At 40.2% G+C, this 17,773-nt stretch overlaps 1 protein-coding gene across 1 annotated transcript; it reads right to left on the bottom strand.

The window, feature by feature from the left end:
* Positions 1 to 9,919: 9,919 nt before the first annotated feature.
* On the bottom strand, positions 9,920 to 13,592 carry LOC113068755 (tripartite motif-containing protein 16-like). The gene is made up of 6 exons (XM_026241614.1): positions 12,916 to 13,592; positions 11,956 to 12,051; positions 11,643 to 11,876; positions 11,304 to 11,463; positions 10,698 to 10,745; positions 9,920 to 10,487 (listed from the first exon to the last, which is right to left on the bottom strand). The coding sequence occupies exons 1-6, from the start codon at positions 13,486 to 13,488 to the stop codon at positions 9,961 to 9,963; spliced, it is 1,638 nt and encodes a 545-aa protein (XP_026097399.1). The 5' UTR covers positions 13,489 to 13,592; the 3' UTR covers positions 9,920 to 9,960.
* Positions 13,593 to 17,773: the final 4,181 nt, after the last annotated feature.

Below are 17,773 nucleotides of genomic sequence, written 5' to 3'. Positions count from 1 at the left end.
TTGTTGCTACTTTATAAAGAATGAGCATACAGTCATTCACAGAACTGATTAAAGACAGTGACAGACAGCACTGATCTTAACTAAATATCAGAGTGAGTGACAGAGATACAGTAGAAACATCATGTGTGGTTTTGTATTAAATAATGACCCAGATTGTGAAATACATTTATTAGCCTTAGATTAAGGGAAGCCAACTTGGGAAATGAGATCATCCAAGGTGAAAGCTATGGATTTATTTTAAATATTTGTAATGTTCTTTAATGTTATCCATAGTTTTTTTTTTGTAGTTCTTTTTTTTTTTTTTTTTTTTGTATCGGTTCAGGCACCATTTAGGCGCCTGTACAGTTTTAAAAGTATCGGAAAGGCACTGGACCCTATTTAAAAGTTATTATTTCTCACTACTGGCTCATTTACCAAATGGGTGCTTTCTCTCCGTCCTCCACAAATTAAGCTACTGTAGGTAGTTGGGTAGCGAGACATTTTAATAAATTATCGTTTGCGATTGACAACGCAAATGACAATGTTGTGATATCTAGGCTATAGAGCATCACAGTCCCACCCACAGCTGGTGCCGGAACTAAAAATTCAATGCAATTTCTGCATTGACATTTGGGGTATAAGCCATAAAAACGTAACCATACATGGTAGACTTAAAACCAGCTACGGCTGTACTAAGCGATAGTATATGCTCATATAAACGCAAAAGGATCATGGAGCACTAACCTTGTTTTGATATAAATGCCTTTTATTCGCGATGTCTTGGCTAAGTACTTCATTATCCACAATCCTGAACAATCCCACAATCCCACAGTGATGCATCTGATTGGTGAAGCTCATGTAACCGTCTGGTTAAACCCCGCGAAGGTCCGTGAAGACTGAAGATCATTAATAAAAAAATAAAATAAAATAAAAACCTGTGTTGCGTTTTTGCACGGTAGACTTATCAGTGCAATCATGATCTCCTTGGCTGCCATTGAGAGTTTTGCAGGGAGGTTGGTAACTTTTAGTTAGCATTATCGTCCACTTTAGCTAGGCTACTGTAGCTTTCATATGAAATGAGTCATATCAAGCGTTTTATAATGCCACTGTCAAAACAATATTTAGCCTAGGCATAGGGGTGGGCGATATCTCGATATTTAAAATATATCGAGATATTTTTTAAACACGATATGGATTTTGACATATCGTATATATCGATATGTTGTTTATATTTAATTCTGATTCCGCCACTTTGCTTCTTTGCCTTCTCTGTGCTGTGCTCGCCCCCGCTCGCTCGCCCCCGCCTCCTTGCTTTTGTCCCCACTCCCTTCGCGTGTATAGAACTAGTCTAAAAAACAAAGTCTAAAAACAAAAGGACAACTGGCTCCATTATATGGAGATACTTCGGTTTTAAGGCGTAGGACGAACAGAAGGCAGATGTCTAACGTAGGGCCCAATGATTTCCGCGATGCAGAAAACACGGACGGAATCCAGTCATAAAAACGGTATTTACAGTTTAACGCGGAATGTCACGGAATTGGTTAAATTTTGAATGAATTATCAAAAGTAGGTCATGCACTTAAATCAAATCGCGATATAGACTAATATCTGCAAATATTAACCCAGAAAAGTCTATTTAAATATGAATCCTGCATGTTCTGCGTGTCTGTGTTAACGAATGGCGCAGAAGCGCGTCTTCATTCATTAAACACACGGAAGCGCGTGATGCTCGCGCTGATTTCAGCGTCTTTCCTCTCACTGATAAAGATGTGAACACATGAGGAACATCTCCAGAACTGCACCGAGAGTCACTTCATGAGCATCTGACCGTTTGATTTGAGTAAAACTAGCTCATATCACATCATAGACTGTAGTATCACATACACAGAACTGTAAAGGTAAACCCGTCAAAATAAAAGTATTTGACAGAAATCTATTACTATTGTACAGCAGAATGTAGATAGCCCACTACTACTATTATTAAAATGAAATGAACATATTTTTTAAGGAATAATCACACAACATTTCTTCCATGTTTTATTTTTAATAGTAAATCCCCTTTGTTTACCAAAAAATAAAGTTTGCTTAATTTTAAATAATTAAAAGATAAATTAAATAAATGCTTTATGCCTTCATTTGACAACCAGAAAAATGTAAATACACAGAATTTCTGAAGGGAAAAAATTTCACATAAGGCTATTTTAAGATTTTTTTAACTAATTAAGTTGTTTTTATGCATTTAAATAATTACACATGCTAAAACACAGAATTAGGTAACAATAAAGCATATGGTGAAGAAAAAAATAAAACGTTTCATAGGGCCCTAAACATGTAATATTTGGCATATTTGTTTTTGCAGTAGTTTTAGGGGGGTTATTTTTCCTGTAAAGATATCGAGATATATATCGTATATCGAGATATAGCAAAATATATCGAGATATATTTTTTGCTCCATATCGCCCAGCCCTACCTAGGCATACCTTTTTGTACATTTACTGAACATTTGTGTAATGGCAACGACATGTGTTGACGACTGAGCAGTGATTGCAGTCAGGTACAAAGCACTGCACTATGTTGCTGACGTTATCGTTAACCACTTTCACACACGCACACAATATAAAATACACGATGATAAATATAAAAATCAATACATATATAAAACACTATTTATTTACACGATTAATACTGAAAGAACTGCTATTACTGCACATTCACTATATAAAATAAAATTCACTGGAGGAAAAAGTTTGCGCGGGCGGCCGTCATCAGATTTGGATGTCGCTCAAAAGGCTCGTTGCCTCGTTCGCAGTTGTGGCTTCAGTCGAATTCAATGAGGCGTGGTGGTTTATGGGATGAGTAGTTCCTGTGCTCGAAATGAAAATATGTACACAGTCTTGTACCTTTGACTTTTTTTGGATTTTGTCTTATTTTTTTTCACTCGAAATGATATGTTATATGCTTATGAGATCAGCCGTAGCTGGTTACCCTCACACATGCTCTAAAACTCTTTAGATACGGATTTTTCCGAAAGTGAATGGGAGAAATGAATGGGAAATTTACTTCCGGCACCAAAGCTCTCTCGGCTGTGGGTGGGACTGTGAAGCTCTATATCAACTTTGTAACTCGTTCCCCCCCGAACACTGGACATAGCAGACGTATGTACCGAATACAAGAAGCTATCAATCAAGAAGGTATCAGGATTCTGAGTTATTTTTCATTTTTCGTTTTTGATTAATCACTTGGATTAATCATTAATTTTGACAGCACTATAATGTTTATTGTAAATAGACAACCATACAAGGGTAATTGTTACTAAGCCTGCACCAATGTTCTTGTCCATTGCCCTCGCAGATTCCTGCAGCTAAAATTGGATGTACATTTACATTCCATTAAAGGTTATTGATGACATGCCTCTGAAGTTTGACTTTTTGCACCATAACAATACTTATTGGCAACTAGTCATCATATCTCTAGCTCTTTAATGTATTTGCATTGTACTAAAGTGCGTTCATTTTAAATGGGCATATATGTGGCTGAAACAGGTAGCCTAGTGCATCCCAAATTTTTCAACATGAACATTTTAATATAACATTATAGTCATTATGGCCTTTAGAAAAATGCTTTTTTGAGGAGGTGTGGTAGTGCACAATAGGCCCCTGTGGCACGGCCCAAGCTTTTGTTCTTAATGGCATTTCTTTTCCTTACATTACTTTTACTTTTAGATTTTAAGTAGTTTTTTAAACCAGTACTTTTACACTTTTAATTGAATAAAAAGCTTGAGTTGATACTTCAATTTCTACAAAAGTCTTTTTAAACCCTAGTATCTATACTTCTACTTGTGTAATGAATGTCAATACTTTTGACACCACTGATTATACTCTAATAACAAGTACTTAATTTTTGGAATCTGATTATGTAATCCAGATTACTACCCAGGGGTGCATTTCCAAAACAACAATGCATTACCAATAGAGTTCAATAGAACTTACCACATAAAAATATAAATCATAACTTATTCAGAGAAATAACATTGACTATATACGGTACAGACTTAAAGACATGAATAATTATTTCCAAGATGACGCATATCATTACAGAGCAATATAGTAACAGAGGCTTGCATTGTATTATTCATTGTATTTCCTCTTCAGGAACTCGAGCTGCATCGAAACGCTTTGGGGAACGCGTTTAGCGTGAGCGACTCTGAATATGATATCTGTCTTATAGAAGAGTGTGACGTCACGGGCGGGGTGACGTAAGCGACCAGGAAGCTATAAAGACACGAGCCGCGCAGCTGGCTTCAGCTTCTGCGTTTTCAGCAAGCACTCTATGTGTGCATGTCATTCTGTCTTGTCAGTCTTATTTATTGTTGTTTGTCACTATTAGCTCCTAACAAAGAGTAAGCAATAGTCAAAGAGCAAAGCTAAGAAGAGACATCTGAAAGGCGAATCCAGATCGCGTTTCAGATTGTGTGTTTATCACGAGTGGGAATACACGGTCTGTGCGCGGTCTGCCTGGGATTGAGGCACGCTGTTTCGGCTCTTGAGGGAGCCGACTGCCTGCACTGGTACAAGCCAGTGTGGACGCTTCGATCCCGGAGGACTCTCTCGAGGGGGAGTCTTCGCCAGCGTTCCTCGCGGTGTCGGTCCTGCTTTCGCCGAGGCGGAGCGACGCCTGCACTCGCTGGGTTCGCAGATAAGATCTGCTGGAGGGTAGGGAGACGGGCGCGTCCCTATCTCCTACCTCACCCGCCAGATCTGCCCGATCTCCGGGTGCGGAAGCCCGAGTGCTGCGGTCCTTCCCCCCCCCGAGTGATGGCCGTGATGCACCGCCTTTTTTTTTCTCCGAGGAGATTGAAACGGAGGGCGTCGATGAGCTCGCAGTTGCACAAACATAAGCTGCATAAACATCAATTGCACAGACAAACAGTTACACAAGCATCAGTTTCACAAACATATTATGCCTAACTGTATAACGAGCAGTATTAATGAGGAGCGCAGCTCACGCAGTCAGCTCTCGAAAAAAATAAAAATAAGGGGGCTGACTGTGCTTCTCGCATATCTAAGGACGGATCGAAGACGGCTCTGCCTATCTCCACCCGTATTCCCTAGATTTAGAGTTCATTCTCGAGGTTCGGAAGCACGCGAAGCGGTTCCTTCCCCCTCTGTGAACTCGCAGCTGCAGCTACTTATCTCCGAGGAGATTAATATTGTTTGTGTGACTAAGCGGCTCGCGTGTTGCCGAGGCAACACATGTACTACATAATTTCAGTTTTGATGTAAATCTTGCCAAAACCAGACCGTCTTTACTCATCTGATTGGTTAACTGCATTAATTCTGAGGAATTAAATTCAGTATCTATCTGACTATGAGAAGTTAGATATGAATTATATTAACAATGCAGACCGTGTTTACTCGTCTGATTGTTTGTTTGCATTAAATTCTGAGGAATATAATGACACTTATCTCACTCTGAGAAATTATATATACTGGAGGGGCTGCTGGGCGGGAGCAGAGGGCAGAGGGCGACCCCTACTGGGGTGGAGCGGCGTACACCGCATTACACGGTTTCCGTCTCACCTCAGCGCCCTCTGGGGGCCGGTCTGCCAACCCTGCCAGTGTTCCAGGGCGCAGTGGTCCCCAGCAAGCATCATTCTCAGTATTTTCCGCCCGTGCGCATAGCGGGGCTGAGACGCTCGCTGCCCCTGCGGGGGCCTCTTACACCAGAGGTCAGTCTCGAGAGACTGATTCCCTTAGTAGATTATTTAGCAGCATGAAAACTACTGCCAAATGTATCTCAATGGGTCCTGCATACAGTAGAAAAAGCTACCGTATTCAGTTCAGCTCTGTACCACCGATATTCAACGGGGTCATTCCGACGATGGTCGGCCCCGGGCAGGTCCTGGTTATGGAACAGGAAGTGGAACCCTATTAGAGAAGGAGGCCATCAAGGTGGTCCCTCCTCAAGACAGGGAGTCCAGGTTCTACAGCTGGTATTTCACAGTTCCAAAGAAGGATGGGGGGTTGCGTCCGATTATAGACTTGAGGGTCTTAAATCGTTCAGTTATGAGATTGAAGTTCAAAATGCTCACGATCAAGCATGTTGTAGGTCAGATCAGGTCCGAGGACTGGTCTGTCACAATATATCTCAAAGATGCATACTTCCACATTTCCATCCTTCCACAACACAGGAAGTTTCTGATGTTCGCTTTCGTGGGCGAAGCCTACCAATATCGAGTACTTCCCTTCGGCCTTGCACTCTCACCCCGCACGTTCACAATATGTGTAGATGCGGCTCTGGTTCCCCTGCAATGTCTATTCACTTTATATGCTCTAGACATAAGGTATGTTTCACATCATTATTGGGTGGTTTAATATTCGAATTGTGTAAACATTATGTCATTACATGATTATGTAAATGAACTACTAAAGTGAACCGGTTCATTGAAATAAACTGTCTGAGAGAAATGCATTTTCCACGTTGCCTGAGAGTCTGGATTACTGCTAATAATGTCCAGTTTCTGTTCAGTTTTTCATAAGACCTAAAAATAGTGCAGCCACTGACTTGCATTATATCTGTCACAATTTCTAGCTGGGGTGCCCATGAGCTCCTTTAGAGGGCACTCCATCCTTTATTCGGATCACCGGATTTCTATGACCCTTAGGGAAGCATCTGGAAGCCGCTCATTAAAGGGTGTGTGTGAGTTTGTGTGTGTGTGGGGGGGGGGGGTGCTCTGTCACGATCTCTTTTGCCCATGAGCTCCTCTAGAGTGCACTCCATCCCTTACCTTCACCTTCTCACCCCAGAGTCCCATTCCCAGAAACCCGAACTTAGGAACGCATTACAAACACGCCTGTTTCCAATTAGGAGGACTACTTGAGTTGTACTCTAACACACACATTGAGTCTTTTTTTAGCTGTTATGAGACATTTCTAAGCATTTCATTGTTTCCTTGCCTATGTGTTTTTGTCATTGGATTGTTCCCTGGTTTGTGATTGTTGGCTGCCTGCTGTGATCAATGCCTGTTATTTGGATTACTCTTTTGCCTTGCCCTGGGACATAGCTGTTTGCTGGTGTTTGACCCTGCCAGTTTAAACTAAGCTCTGTAATACAGCTTTTACCTGGATCCCTTATACCAATGTCATGCCGCCCAATCACCAAGTAACACAGTTTCCATTAAAAACTAATTATATGTGACACCTTGAATTTTTGTCTAAAATCATTGTTGGACTGATTGCTAATAAACAGTTTTAAAGATGTATACTTTGATGATCACCTAATCCATATTTTTAAAAGTTGAAAAGTTAGTAAAATTTTTAAATGAAAGTGGCGCTATTGATGTTTGGCAGCTAAATATATCTTCCAGAAGAGACAGCTGATAGAAATAAGAAAGAGATTTCCATAGCTGAAAGCCATTTGTAAGCAGCGTCTCATTCAGAAGAAGATGATTATATAGTAAGACACTCATGAAATGTTTCTCTGTGAGTCTCTGTCACAGCAGGATCTGCTCAAGTCCACTATGATCCTGTTCTTCTAGATCTGTGTTACCTGCAGGAACTGGATGTGATCCTGTGTGTGTGAAAGCTGCTCCAGCTCAGCGTCTCTCCTCCTCAGATCATTGATCTCCTGCTCCAGTCGCTCCAGTCGTTCTTCAGCTCGACTCACTGCAGTCTTTTCCTGATCTCTGATCAGTCGTATCAGCTCAGAGCGGCTTCTCTCAATGGAGAGGATGAGCTCAGTAAAGATCCTCTCACTGTCCTCCACTGCTGTCTGTGCAGAGCGCTGTTAGGACACACAGTGATTCAGCTTCAGTGAGTCTGAACTGAGACGGAGACAAACTTCTCTTCTTCTCCAGACTCACCTTATGAGACTCCACAGTCTCTCTCAGCTGCTGGAGATCTTTCTCTCTCTGCTGGAATGTCTTCTGCATCTTCTTAATCTGTTTCGGCACGACAAATGGATGACAGTAAATATTACAGAAAACTACTGTCTCTAAATCATCATGTGGACAGATGAATCCTGTAAAAGTGGAACTGATAACCAATGGCTGTAGGTTCAAAGTCAAGAAAGGATAATTTATTATTTACCACCATTGTACATGAATTAAAATGGAGATATAAGCTTGTTTCTCTTCATAAGTGTAAGCAGTAGTGTTAAATACCTGTTTCTCTGTCCTCTGTGCTACAGCTGATACAGTTTTGTGTTTTTTATGCTCATATTTTGTACACAGCTCACAAATGCATTGTTGGTCAGTAAAGAGCCAAAAAGAATACATGTCACACCTCTGTTTATCAGTTTGCACTGGCTTCCAATAGCTGCTCGCATAAAATTCAAGGCATTGATGTTTGCCTACAAAACTACCACTGGCTCTGCACCCATTTACCTAAATTTGTTACTTCAGACTTATGTGCATCTAGAAGCTTGCGTTCTGTAAGTGAACGTCACTTGATTGTTCATCCCAAAGAAGCACAAAGTCACTTTTACGGACTTTTAAATTAAATGTTCCCTTCTGGTGGAATGAACTCCCCAACTCAATCCGAGCAGCTGAGTCCTTAGCCATCTTCAAGAATCGGCTTAAAACACATCTCTTCCATCTTTATTTGACCCTCTAACTTTAACACTCACTATTCTAATTCTATTCTTTAAAAAAATCTAACTACCTTTCTAATCTTTTTGTATTCTATTTTCTTTTCATTTATTATGCAATTGTATATGTATGTGTGTGTGTATGTGTAAAGACCTCTAACACTAGCTTGCTCTATTCTTTATTTTCTATTCTATCTGTTTTCTTTTTATTTATTATATTATTAGTTAAAATCCCATGCTACGTGTACTGTGTTAACCTAACTGAGACTTGTTATAGCACTTATATATCATTGCTCTTTTTGTTGTTTTTGATTGCTTCCACTGTCTTCATCTGTAAGTCGCTTTGGATAAAAGCGTCTGCTAAATGAATAAATGTAAATGTAAATGTAAACCACGCCCCCCCTGCCACAACGTTAACAACATCAGTATTGCGTGACAATGTGTATATAGTGTGTATTAGCTACTTGTAGATTTCAATTGCTGTACAGTCTAATTTCTAATTGTCAAACCATTCGAAATTCATATAAATAAATTGCTCTTTTAACACAAAAAGCAAATTGATGTTCCTTAGAACTGGTTCTATTTGATCTTGTGTAATCCTGTGTATCAGTACCACTTAAATTAGAAAACATTATTACAAGCATAACATTGTGAATCGGGCTAAGGTAAGGAGATAGCGTTGAAACCTTGGCTGGTAATGTACTTGCTCAAGAATTTATTTTGGATCATTTTTAACCAAAGAAAAGTCATGGACTGCAGCTTTTAAATAAAGTGTGACCAAAAGTAACTATGAGCATTTGAAAATGTAATATACTTGAGGTACTTTATTTTTGGAATCTGATTGCAGATTAATCAGTTACTGCCCAGCACTTCTGACCTGCCCCCCAACAAGTGAGGCACACACAGACACACACACACACACACACACACACACGCACGCACATACGCACGGACGCACACACACACGCACACACACACACACACACACACACACACAAAGGCATGACAATAAAATCAGTGGCAAAAGAACACAAAACACTGAAAAGTGCTGGAGAAACATGAGATGAATAAGGAAAATTATTTATTGTCTGTGATCATCTGAATTGAAAGGATTTTTAATAAATAAAGTAATAATAAAAATAACTGATGTGACTTTACATTAAAAACTAAACGATTTCAGTCAACACATGCAGAGGACGAGAAAAGCATAGAAACTACTATTTGAGGATTTGATATACACATTTATTTTGATTCATGTTATTTCACTGACAGAAGTTCAGCTGCAGTATTAATGTCATGAAGAGAAAAGAAGAGACACTATAACATCTACTGTTCCTGATTTATCTTGCAGCTCAAAGCATTATGGGTAGAATCTCTCGTCAGTCTATTCTGAGTCTAACACAGTTTCACTGATGATCCTCTATAAACACCAAATCCAGGATAGAGCGTCTGAGTGAATGTGGTCTGGACTGTGTGGATGAGGCTCATTGTGTCAGAGACGCTGTAGAAGGACAGAGTTCCTGCTCTGTGATCCACAAACACTCCTATTCTACTGCTGATGGACTCTACAGGGAGATCAGTCACAATGTTATTGTGTCCAAATGAGTATCTGGAGGGAGAGCAGTACAAACTCCAGGACTGATCATTAGATCCAAACAAACACTCAACACCCCGTCCCTTCCTGCTGATGCTCTTATATGACGCTGCTATACGCACTCCATGATCACATCCACTCCACTCCAGCTCCCAGTAACAGCGTCCACACACACTCTCTCTACACAACACCTGAGGCCACGCATCAAATCTGTCTGGATGATCAGGATACGACTGATCTATTCTACTGCCAGTAATCACTCTGTTGTTCTCAGACAGACCGAGGTATTTATTCACTGTGTTCAGATCCAGAGTGAGCTGACGGGAATCTGATGGAGATAAAACACATCAGAATCAGGAATTATGAATCTGTTTGATCTTTTCATGTTCAGTGTATCATCAGTGTCTCAGTACAGATGACCAGATATCAGTGCTGATCATCATTTACATCATCAGTTATAAAACTCTTCTTTCTCCTTCTACAGGAAGAACATGAACACACTCAGTGAGTTTTTCTGCTTGTTTTCTTACTGACTTACATTGTAGGAAGTCGTTCCTGGTTCTGGGAACAATGTTGGTGAATGTGACTGTGAAAATCAACAGACATGAACAGTGTGATTCTCATGATCCTACATCCATTCCTAAGACATTTCTAAAATGTGAACCTGGAGCACAAAACATAAGTGTAAATTTTTCAAAATTGAGATTTATACATCATCTGAAAGCTGAATAAATAATCCTTACACTGATGTATGGTTTGTTAGGAAGACAATATTTGGTTGAGATATAATTATTTAAAAATTTGGAATCTGAGGCTGCAAAAAAAATATATAAATATTGAGAAAATCGCCTTTTAAATTTTACAAATTAAGTTCTTAGCAATGCATTTTACTAATCAAAATTTTTTGTTTTAACATTTATAAATATCTTCATGGAACATGATCTTTACCTAAAATCCTAATGATTTTTGGCATAAAAGAAAAATCGATAATTTTGACCCATGCAATTTATTTTTGGCTATTGCTTCAAATATACCCCAGAGACTTCAGACTGCTTTTGTGCTCCAGGGTCACATACGATGTTCTCCATGATATGAGATAATTATGGACTCATATCTCAGAGCAGATGAATCTCCAGGACTTTACCTCTGTCTGAGATCTTCTTGAGCTGCTCTTTGCAGAAATCCTCCAGTTTGTCTCTCAGCTGATGGACAGATTCTCTCAGACCATCAGAAGAGACGAGATAACTGAAGAGATCTTCATTTACGTCTGTAGATTCAGGAGGTGCTGAGAGAGACTGGAAACTCTACAGAAAACAGAAATCAAAACTCATTTATAAGTGGTGTCTCTTTCAAAAGATGATCAGATGAGAGTCTGACTGATGATTGTATAATAAGACACTCATGAAGTGTGTCTCTGTGAGTCTCTGTCACAGCAGGATCTGCTCAAGTCCACTATGATCCTGTTCTTCTAGATCTGTGTTACCTGCAGGAACTGGATGTGATCCTGTGTGTGTGAAAGCTGCTCCAGCTCAGCGTCTCTCCTCCTCAGATCATTGATCTCCTGCTCCAGTCGCTCCAGTCGTTCTTCAGCTCGACTCACTGCAGTCTTTTCCTGATCTCTGATCAGTCGTATCAGCTCAGAGCGGCTTCTCTCAATGGAGCGGATGAGCTCAGTAAAGATCCTCTCACTGTCCTCCACTGCTGTCTGTGCAGAGCGCTGTTAGGACACACAGTGATTCAGCTTCAGTGAGTCTGAACTGAGACGGAGACAAACTTCTCTTCTTCTCCAGACTCACCTTATGAGACTCCACAGTCTCTCTCAGCTGCTGGAGATCTTTCTCTCTCTGCTGGATTCTCTGCTGGAGCGTCTTCTGTGTCTCCTTCAGCTGCTTCTGCAAGACAAACAGATGATCATCAATCTCACAGAAAACTACTGGCACTAAATCAACACATGGACGGATGAATCCAGTAAAAGTGGAACTGATGGCTGTAGATTGAAACTCCAGAAATCATGACAGGAGTATGTGAATTCACATGAAGTTTAAGCCTGTTTCACACTACAAGTGTAAGTATTATAAAAATGAAACTGACAGAGACATAGAGCTTCACACTGACAGTGTTTCTGCTGCATAATTAAAACTGCATAAATAACTGATGAATAGTTCCCTCCATTATTTTATTTTCCTTAATCAAATCCTATTTTATTAAAGATTGTGTTGATAACAGTTTATGGGGCATTTTCACCAAACATTGATACTCTTCTAATAGCTGCTGTTCATTTATGCTGAATGTTATAACCTGTTAATATGAGCACCAATATAAACAGTTATAGGGAAAGTTACTTTTAAAAGTTACAATATTCCATTACTCCTTATAAAGTAACTAATTGCATTTGTTACTTTTTATGTATCAGGGAACAGGCAAACCCGTTCCCAGCCAGTGGCCGACACAGGTATAGTGAAATTCCCATCATTCCCAGGATTAAAGACTGTTTATTTACTCCCCGTCTCCTCGTTCCACACTTTTCCCAACACAGATCGTGACATTTGTGTCACTTATTTGAAAGAGTAATTTGACATTTTGTCGTACATTTTAAAAGTAATGTGTTACATCACTAGTTACTTGAGAAAAGTAATCTGAATACATAGTTCACATAACTTGTAATGTGTTACCCCCAGCGCTGAATATAAACACATATGAAATGGGCACATATGAAAATTGTTAGCAATATTTATTTAGAGTCAAGATTTAAATACCTGTGTCTCTGTCCTCTGTGCTGCAGCTGATACAGTGTCATGGTTTTTATGTTCATCCATCGTACACAGCACACAAATACATTTCTGATCAGTGCGACAGAAAACCTCAAGGAGCTTCTCATGTTTCTGGCAGATCATCTCCTGCAGTCGTCCAGTGGCTTCAGTCAAATTGTGTCTCTTTCCTTTAAACCAACTCTCATGTTGTTCGAGGTGATTCAAACAGTAAGAGTTCAGACACATCAGACAGGACTTGACGGCTCTGTATTTTCTTCCGGTACACACGTCACACTGAACATCTCCAGCTCCAGCGTCACAGTCAGCAGAGAGTCTGGTCTTCTTCAGTTTCTCCACCAGTTCAGCCAGAATGGTGTTTTTCCGTAAAGCAGGTCTTGGACTGAAGGTCTCTCTGCACTGAGGACAGCTGTAGACACTTGTCTGATCCTCCTGACCCCAGCAGTCTGTAATACAGATCTCACAGTAACTGTGTCCACACTGGATGGTCACTGGATCCTTCAGGATATCCAGACACACTGGACACATGAACTCATCCTGAGAAATTCTGGCTTCTGCCATTTTACTGCTTAAATACAGAGACACAACACACAACAGCTCAACTACACTTCAGTTTCTCTTTCCCTGAAATCATGTGACTCCTGTTTCCTGGTTCTGTTTGAGTCACGTGTGTATAACAGGTTTGTCTGTGAGTCTGTAAATCATGAAATGTCTACTAGATGTCAGTCTCAGACAAACTCTCAATGAACACAAGTTACAGAGAAGCAGCACAAGAGCTTTAAAAACTGCAGAAATACTGCATCCTGATTACTACACTTAATGCAGAACTGAAAACTTTGTCGAGATTAAGCGTTCCTTCATGTTCTCACAAATGGATCTGTTTTCTAAAAGGAATATGGGTTCAGTGTTCAGCTGACTGATGGGAGTGGCTACTGATGAGTCATGTGACCTGCCATCATCCACTGATATACAGTGCTAGGTAGAATGTAAATAAAACCTGATTACATGATTACAGATTACATGATGAAAACTGTAGTTAGTAATGTATTCTAGGTTACCAATTTTAGATAATGTATTCTCACTGCTTTTTAGATTACTTATAATACAACCTGTTTTATACTTACCATTAAAGATACAGTAATGATATAAAAAAGCAAAGAGAAAGAGAAAGAAAACATTCTCCTTGTATATATATATATATACCAGCATTATAAAATGCATTAAACATTACACCTGTAGGGTTTCCCAAACTGGGCTTAACATAAGAACTGAAGCAGGTTTGTGAGTTGATAAAAAGCTAATAATTAAAGCATAAAAATGAAAAATAAAATATTCAATAATAGAATAAAATAGAGATTTATTTCCAAACTAATATTAGTTTGACAACATTTTTTGTCCAGACTTCTAGAATAAAAAGTTCACGAGTTTGCAATTACATATATTTGAATTGAGAAAATAGTAATCATATTTGCGTGACCCCCCAAATCCCTATTGTTTGGGATGAGAATAGTTAAGAGTGATGAGATAGGGTGGAGGAAGGATGCCGGAAAACTGTTGTGGAACAGAGGTGAGTTGGCTGTATATATAGCCTAAATATTGTGCTAGTTAAGTTGATTATCTAGACGAACTCCACCTGTGTTGAATTGATTGATTATCTGAACGTGCTCCTCCCGAACCTTGTTAATAAAACATCGCTTATTGAAGGTCACTAGATATGATGAAGACACAGTTTTCCACATCTACAAATCACTAGTGTTTAGTAACTTGCATAATTTTTTGTTTCATACATGCTGTAATTGCTTGAGAGGTGTCCCCCCCCCAAATTCAGAAGCACCATTTGCAAATTTATTTACATGACATTTGTGAATATATTCCAAGCTAAATGTTATGACACTCTGTATCATAAAAAACAAGTAATAAAACAAGTAATTAGGAAGAATCAATAAATTATGAATAATTTACTGCCATTGTGTGAATAAAATGTAATCATGTAATACATAAAAAGGTAACTATAATCTGAGTATGAGCATTTTACAATGTATAATACACTAATTACAAGTACTTACCACATAAAAAATATACATCATAACTTATTCATAGAAATAACATTGACTATATACGGTACAGACTTAAAGACATGAAGAATTATTTCCAAGATGATGCATATCATAACAGAGCAATATAGTAAAAGACGCTTGCATTGTATTATTCATTGTATATTTACATCAGTTTCAGATACTAATAACAGACATATGATCATGTTTAATATTTCCTGCATAATTACATACATAAAAATATATATATTGTGTTGGATAAGTTTCCTGTATCATCAGTGTGTAGCAGACACACTCACCAAAACGATTTCAAGATATTGATACATATCCTGCCCGAAAAGACCATTAAACATTGCAGATAACTTTTGATGTAAAATATATATTTACATACCCATATCTTAACCTCCAGGGACCCAGGAATAGACTTTTGTCCTCTTTAGTGGATATTATATATTTTGATGAGTTACTCAGAGAACTTGCATGTCACAGTTGTAAGTCTGGATGTCCTGTATAAAGCACATTCAAGGCTTTTAAGAGATACAAAATGTTTGGAAGTTTCACTATTAGCACTCCCTCTCCTTGCTCTTTAAAAATGGCTGCCATTAAAGAGATACTCCACACCAAAATGAAAATGTTGTCATTAATTTCACTTTGATTTGAAAGAAAACAGCACAGCCTTGTGGACCTTGACACTGTTGTTTACCTGGCAGTCTATGTGTAATGATGAGACAGAGACGTTCGGATCCATGTGCAGAACTTTAATGATGAGAATGGTCAGACAGGCAATGATCAGTAACGGCATCAGGTATGTAGGGATAATCAGAGTCGAAACCAGAAACAAGCAGATGTCGGGGGCAGGCAGCAGAGAATCAGAGTCGGTATTAACAATCCAAGGGTCAGGTACAGAAGGTAAACACAAGGAAAACGCTCGGAAATGTCAGACTGGCTAAACAAGACTTCGCAGTGAGTGAGAGTGCTGCTTATATGTGTGTGTGTAAATGAGGTGCAGGTGTGGCAAGGAAATTGGCTGATGAATGAGGTGCAGGTGTGGCAGGGTGATTGTGATGCAGTGACTTATGGGTAATGTAGTTTGGGTGTGGTGCAACAGTATGAGAGGTGCTGTGAAATCAACGGGGACCTGATCAACGGTGACCTGGCTAGGTTCTGGGAAATCAACGGGGACCTGATCAACGGTGACCTGGTTAGGTTCTGGGAAATCAACGGGGACCTGATCAACGGTGACCTGACTTGACTCTGGAAAGTCGACGGTGACTAGCCCTGGCTCTGGAGGGTCATCGGTGACTAGCCCTGGCTCTGGAGGGTCATCGGTGACTAGCCCTGGCTCTGAAGGGTCCACGAACACCTGACTCGACTCTGGAGGGTCCACAAGCACCTGACTCAACTCTGGAAAGTCCACGGGCACCTGCCTTGACTCTGGAAGGTCAACTGGAACCTGACTCGACTCTGGAGAGTTCACTGGAACCTGACTCGACCCTGGAGGGTCAACTGGAACCTGACTCGACCCTGGAGGGTCCACTGGAACCTGACTCGACCCTGGAGGGTCCACTGGAACCTGACTCGACCCTGGAGGGTCCACTGGAACCTGACTCGACTTTTGACCGCCTGTAGAGACGTGAGACGCCTCGGCTTTGGGCACTGCCTCTAGAACGGCCTCGGGCACCGCCTCAGTAACGATCTCCGGGCTTTGAGGAACGGTAGACGTCCGTCTCCTCCCCCTCCGCCCTCTATGGTGGCGAGTCGGTGGCACCTTGTCTGGAGGCTCAGGCGTTGAGTCGGCCATCTTGTGCTTTGGCGCTGGGCTGGTGGCCATCTTGTGCGGTGGCGCTGGGCTGGCGGCCATCTTGTGCTGTGGTGCTGGGCTGGTGGCCATCTTGTGCAGTGGCGCTGGGCTGGCGGCCATAATGTGCAGCGGCGCTGGGCTGGCAGCCATCTTGTGCAGTGGTTTTGGGGCTTTAAAGTCCTCTGCCTCTCCCACAGTGAAAGGAGAACCACATAACAAGAGCGAAAAGTCCATCATATCCCTTAAGCTGCAATTAAACTCCCCTCTAGGTAACCATGATTTTACTGGTTCATTGAGTCCAAAACGGAATAAATCCTTAAACAAGACAAACAACATTGTTTAGAGGAACTCGATATACCAAGTCACAGAACTGTTGAACATAGTCCTCAATAGATCGATTGTGGTGTATTTTGCCGGTTCTCCAAAGAATCGAACTCAGTCAGGGATTTTTCTCTCAGAAGAAAAGACTTTATTTTAAGCAAAACAAAGCCGAGAGTTCCTTGCAAGGAGATCTCCCGAATGCTATGTAGCATCTCATTATATACCCTATACAGGGTGTTTCCAAATAGTCAGTCTTTTCCTTATGCTCACTTTTCATGCATCCCTAGAGAGGAGAGGCCCTCTGCTTGATTTTCTCTAAACACAGGCCCTCAATGTATGTCTGACCATGTGTTTCTCATCAGTTTTGTACATTCCAGGGCGTAGGCAACTTTCTATCCTTTACCTATAGGATTATAATGGAAAAACAACTAGCAACAAAAATGGCTAGATTCACATTGATTATTCTTGATTGATTAAAATCTTATTAATAAAAATCTTCCACATATTCTCCCCTTTGAGACTTAATAAGTCTCACATTTGATTATTCTTATCCAGAGTGCTACTCCATAATCCAGTCATATTAGTTACACGACCTCGTGACTAAATAAGTCACATTGTATTATCACCAGTGACTAGATTATGAAATTCCACTCTGAGGGATTACTGGACC

This window comes from Carassius auratus, linkage group LG49B, assembly GCF_003368295.1.
Source record: "Carassius auratus strain Wakin linkage group LG49B, ASM336829v1, whole genome shotgun sequence".
NCBI lineage: Eukaryota > Metazoa > Chordata > Actinopteri > Cypriniformes > Cyprinidae > Carassius > Carassius auratus.
The sequence above is the reverse complement of the archived record's forward strand: the minus strand, read 5'-3'. Positions and strand labels throughout refer to the sequence as shown.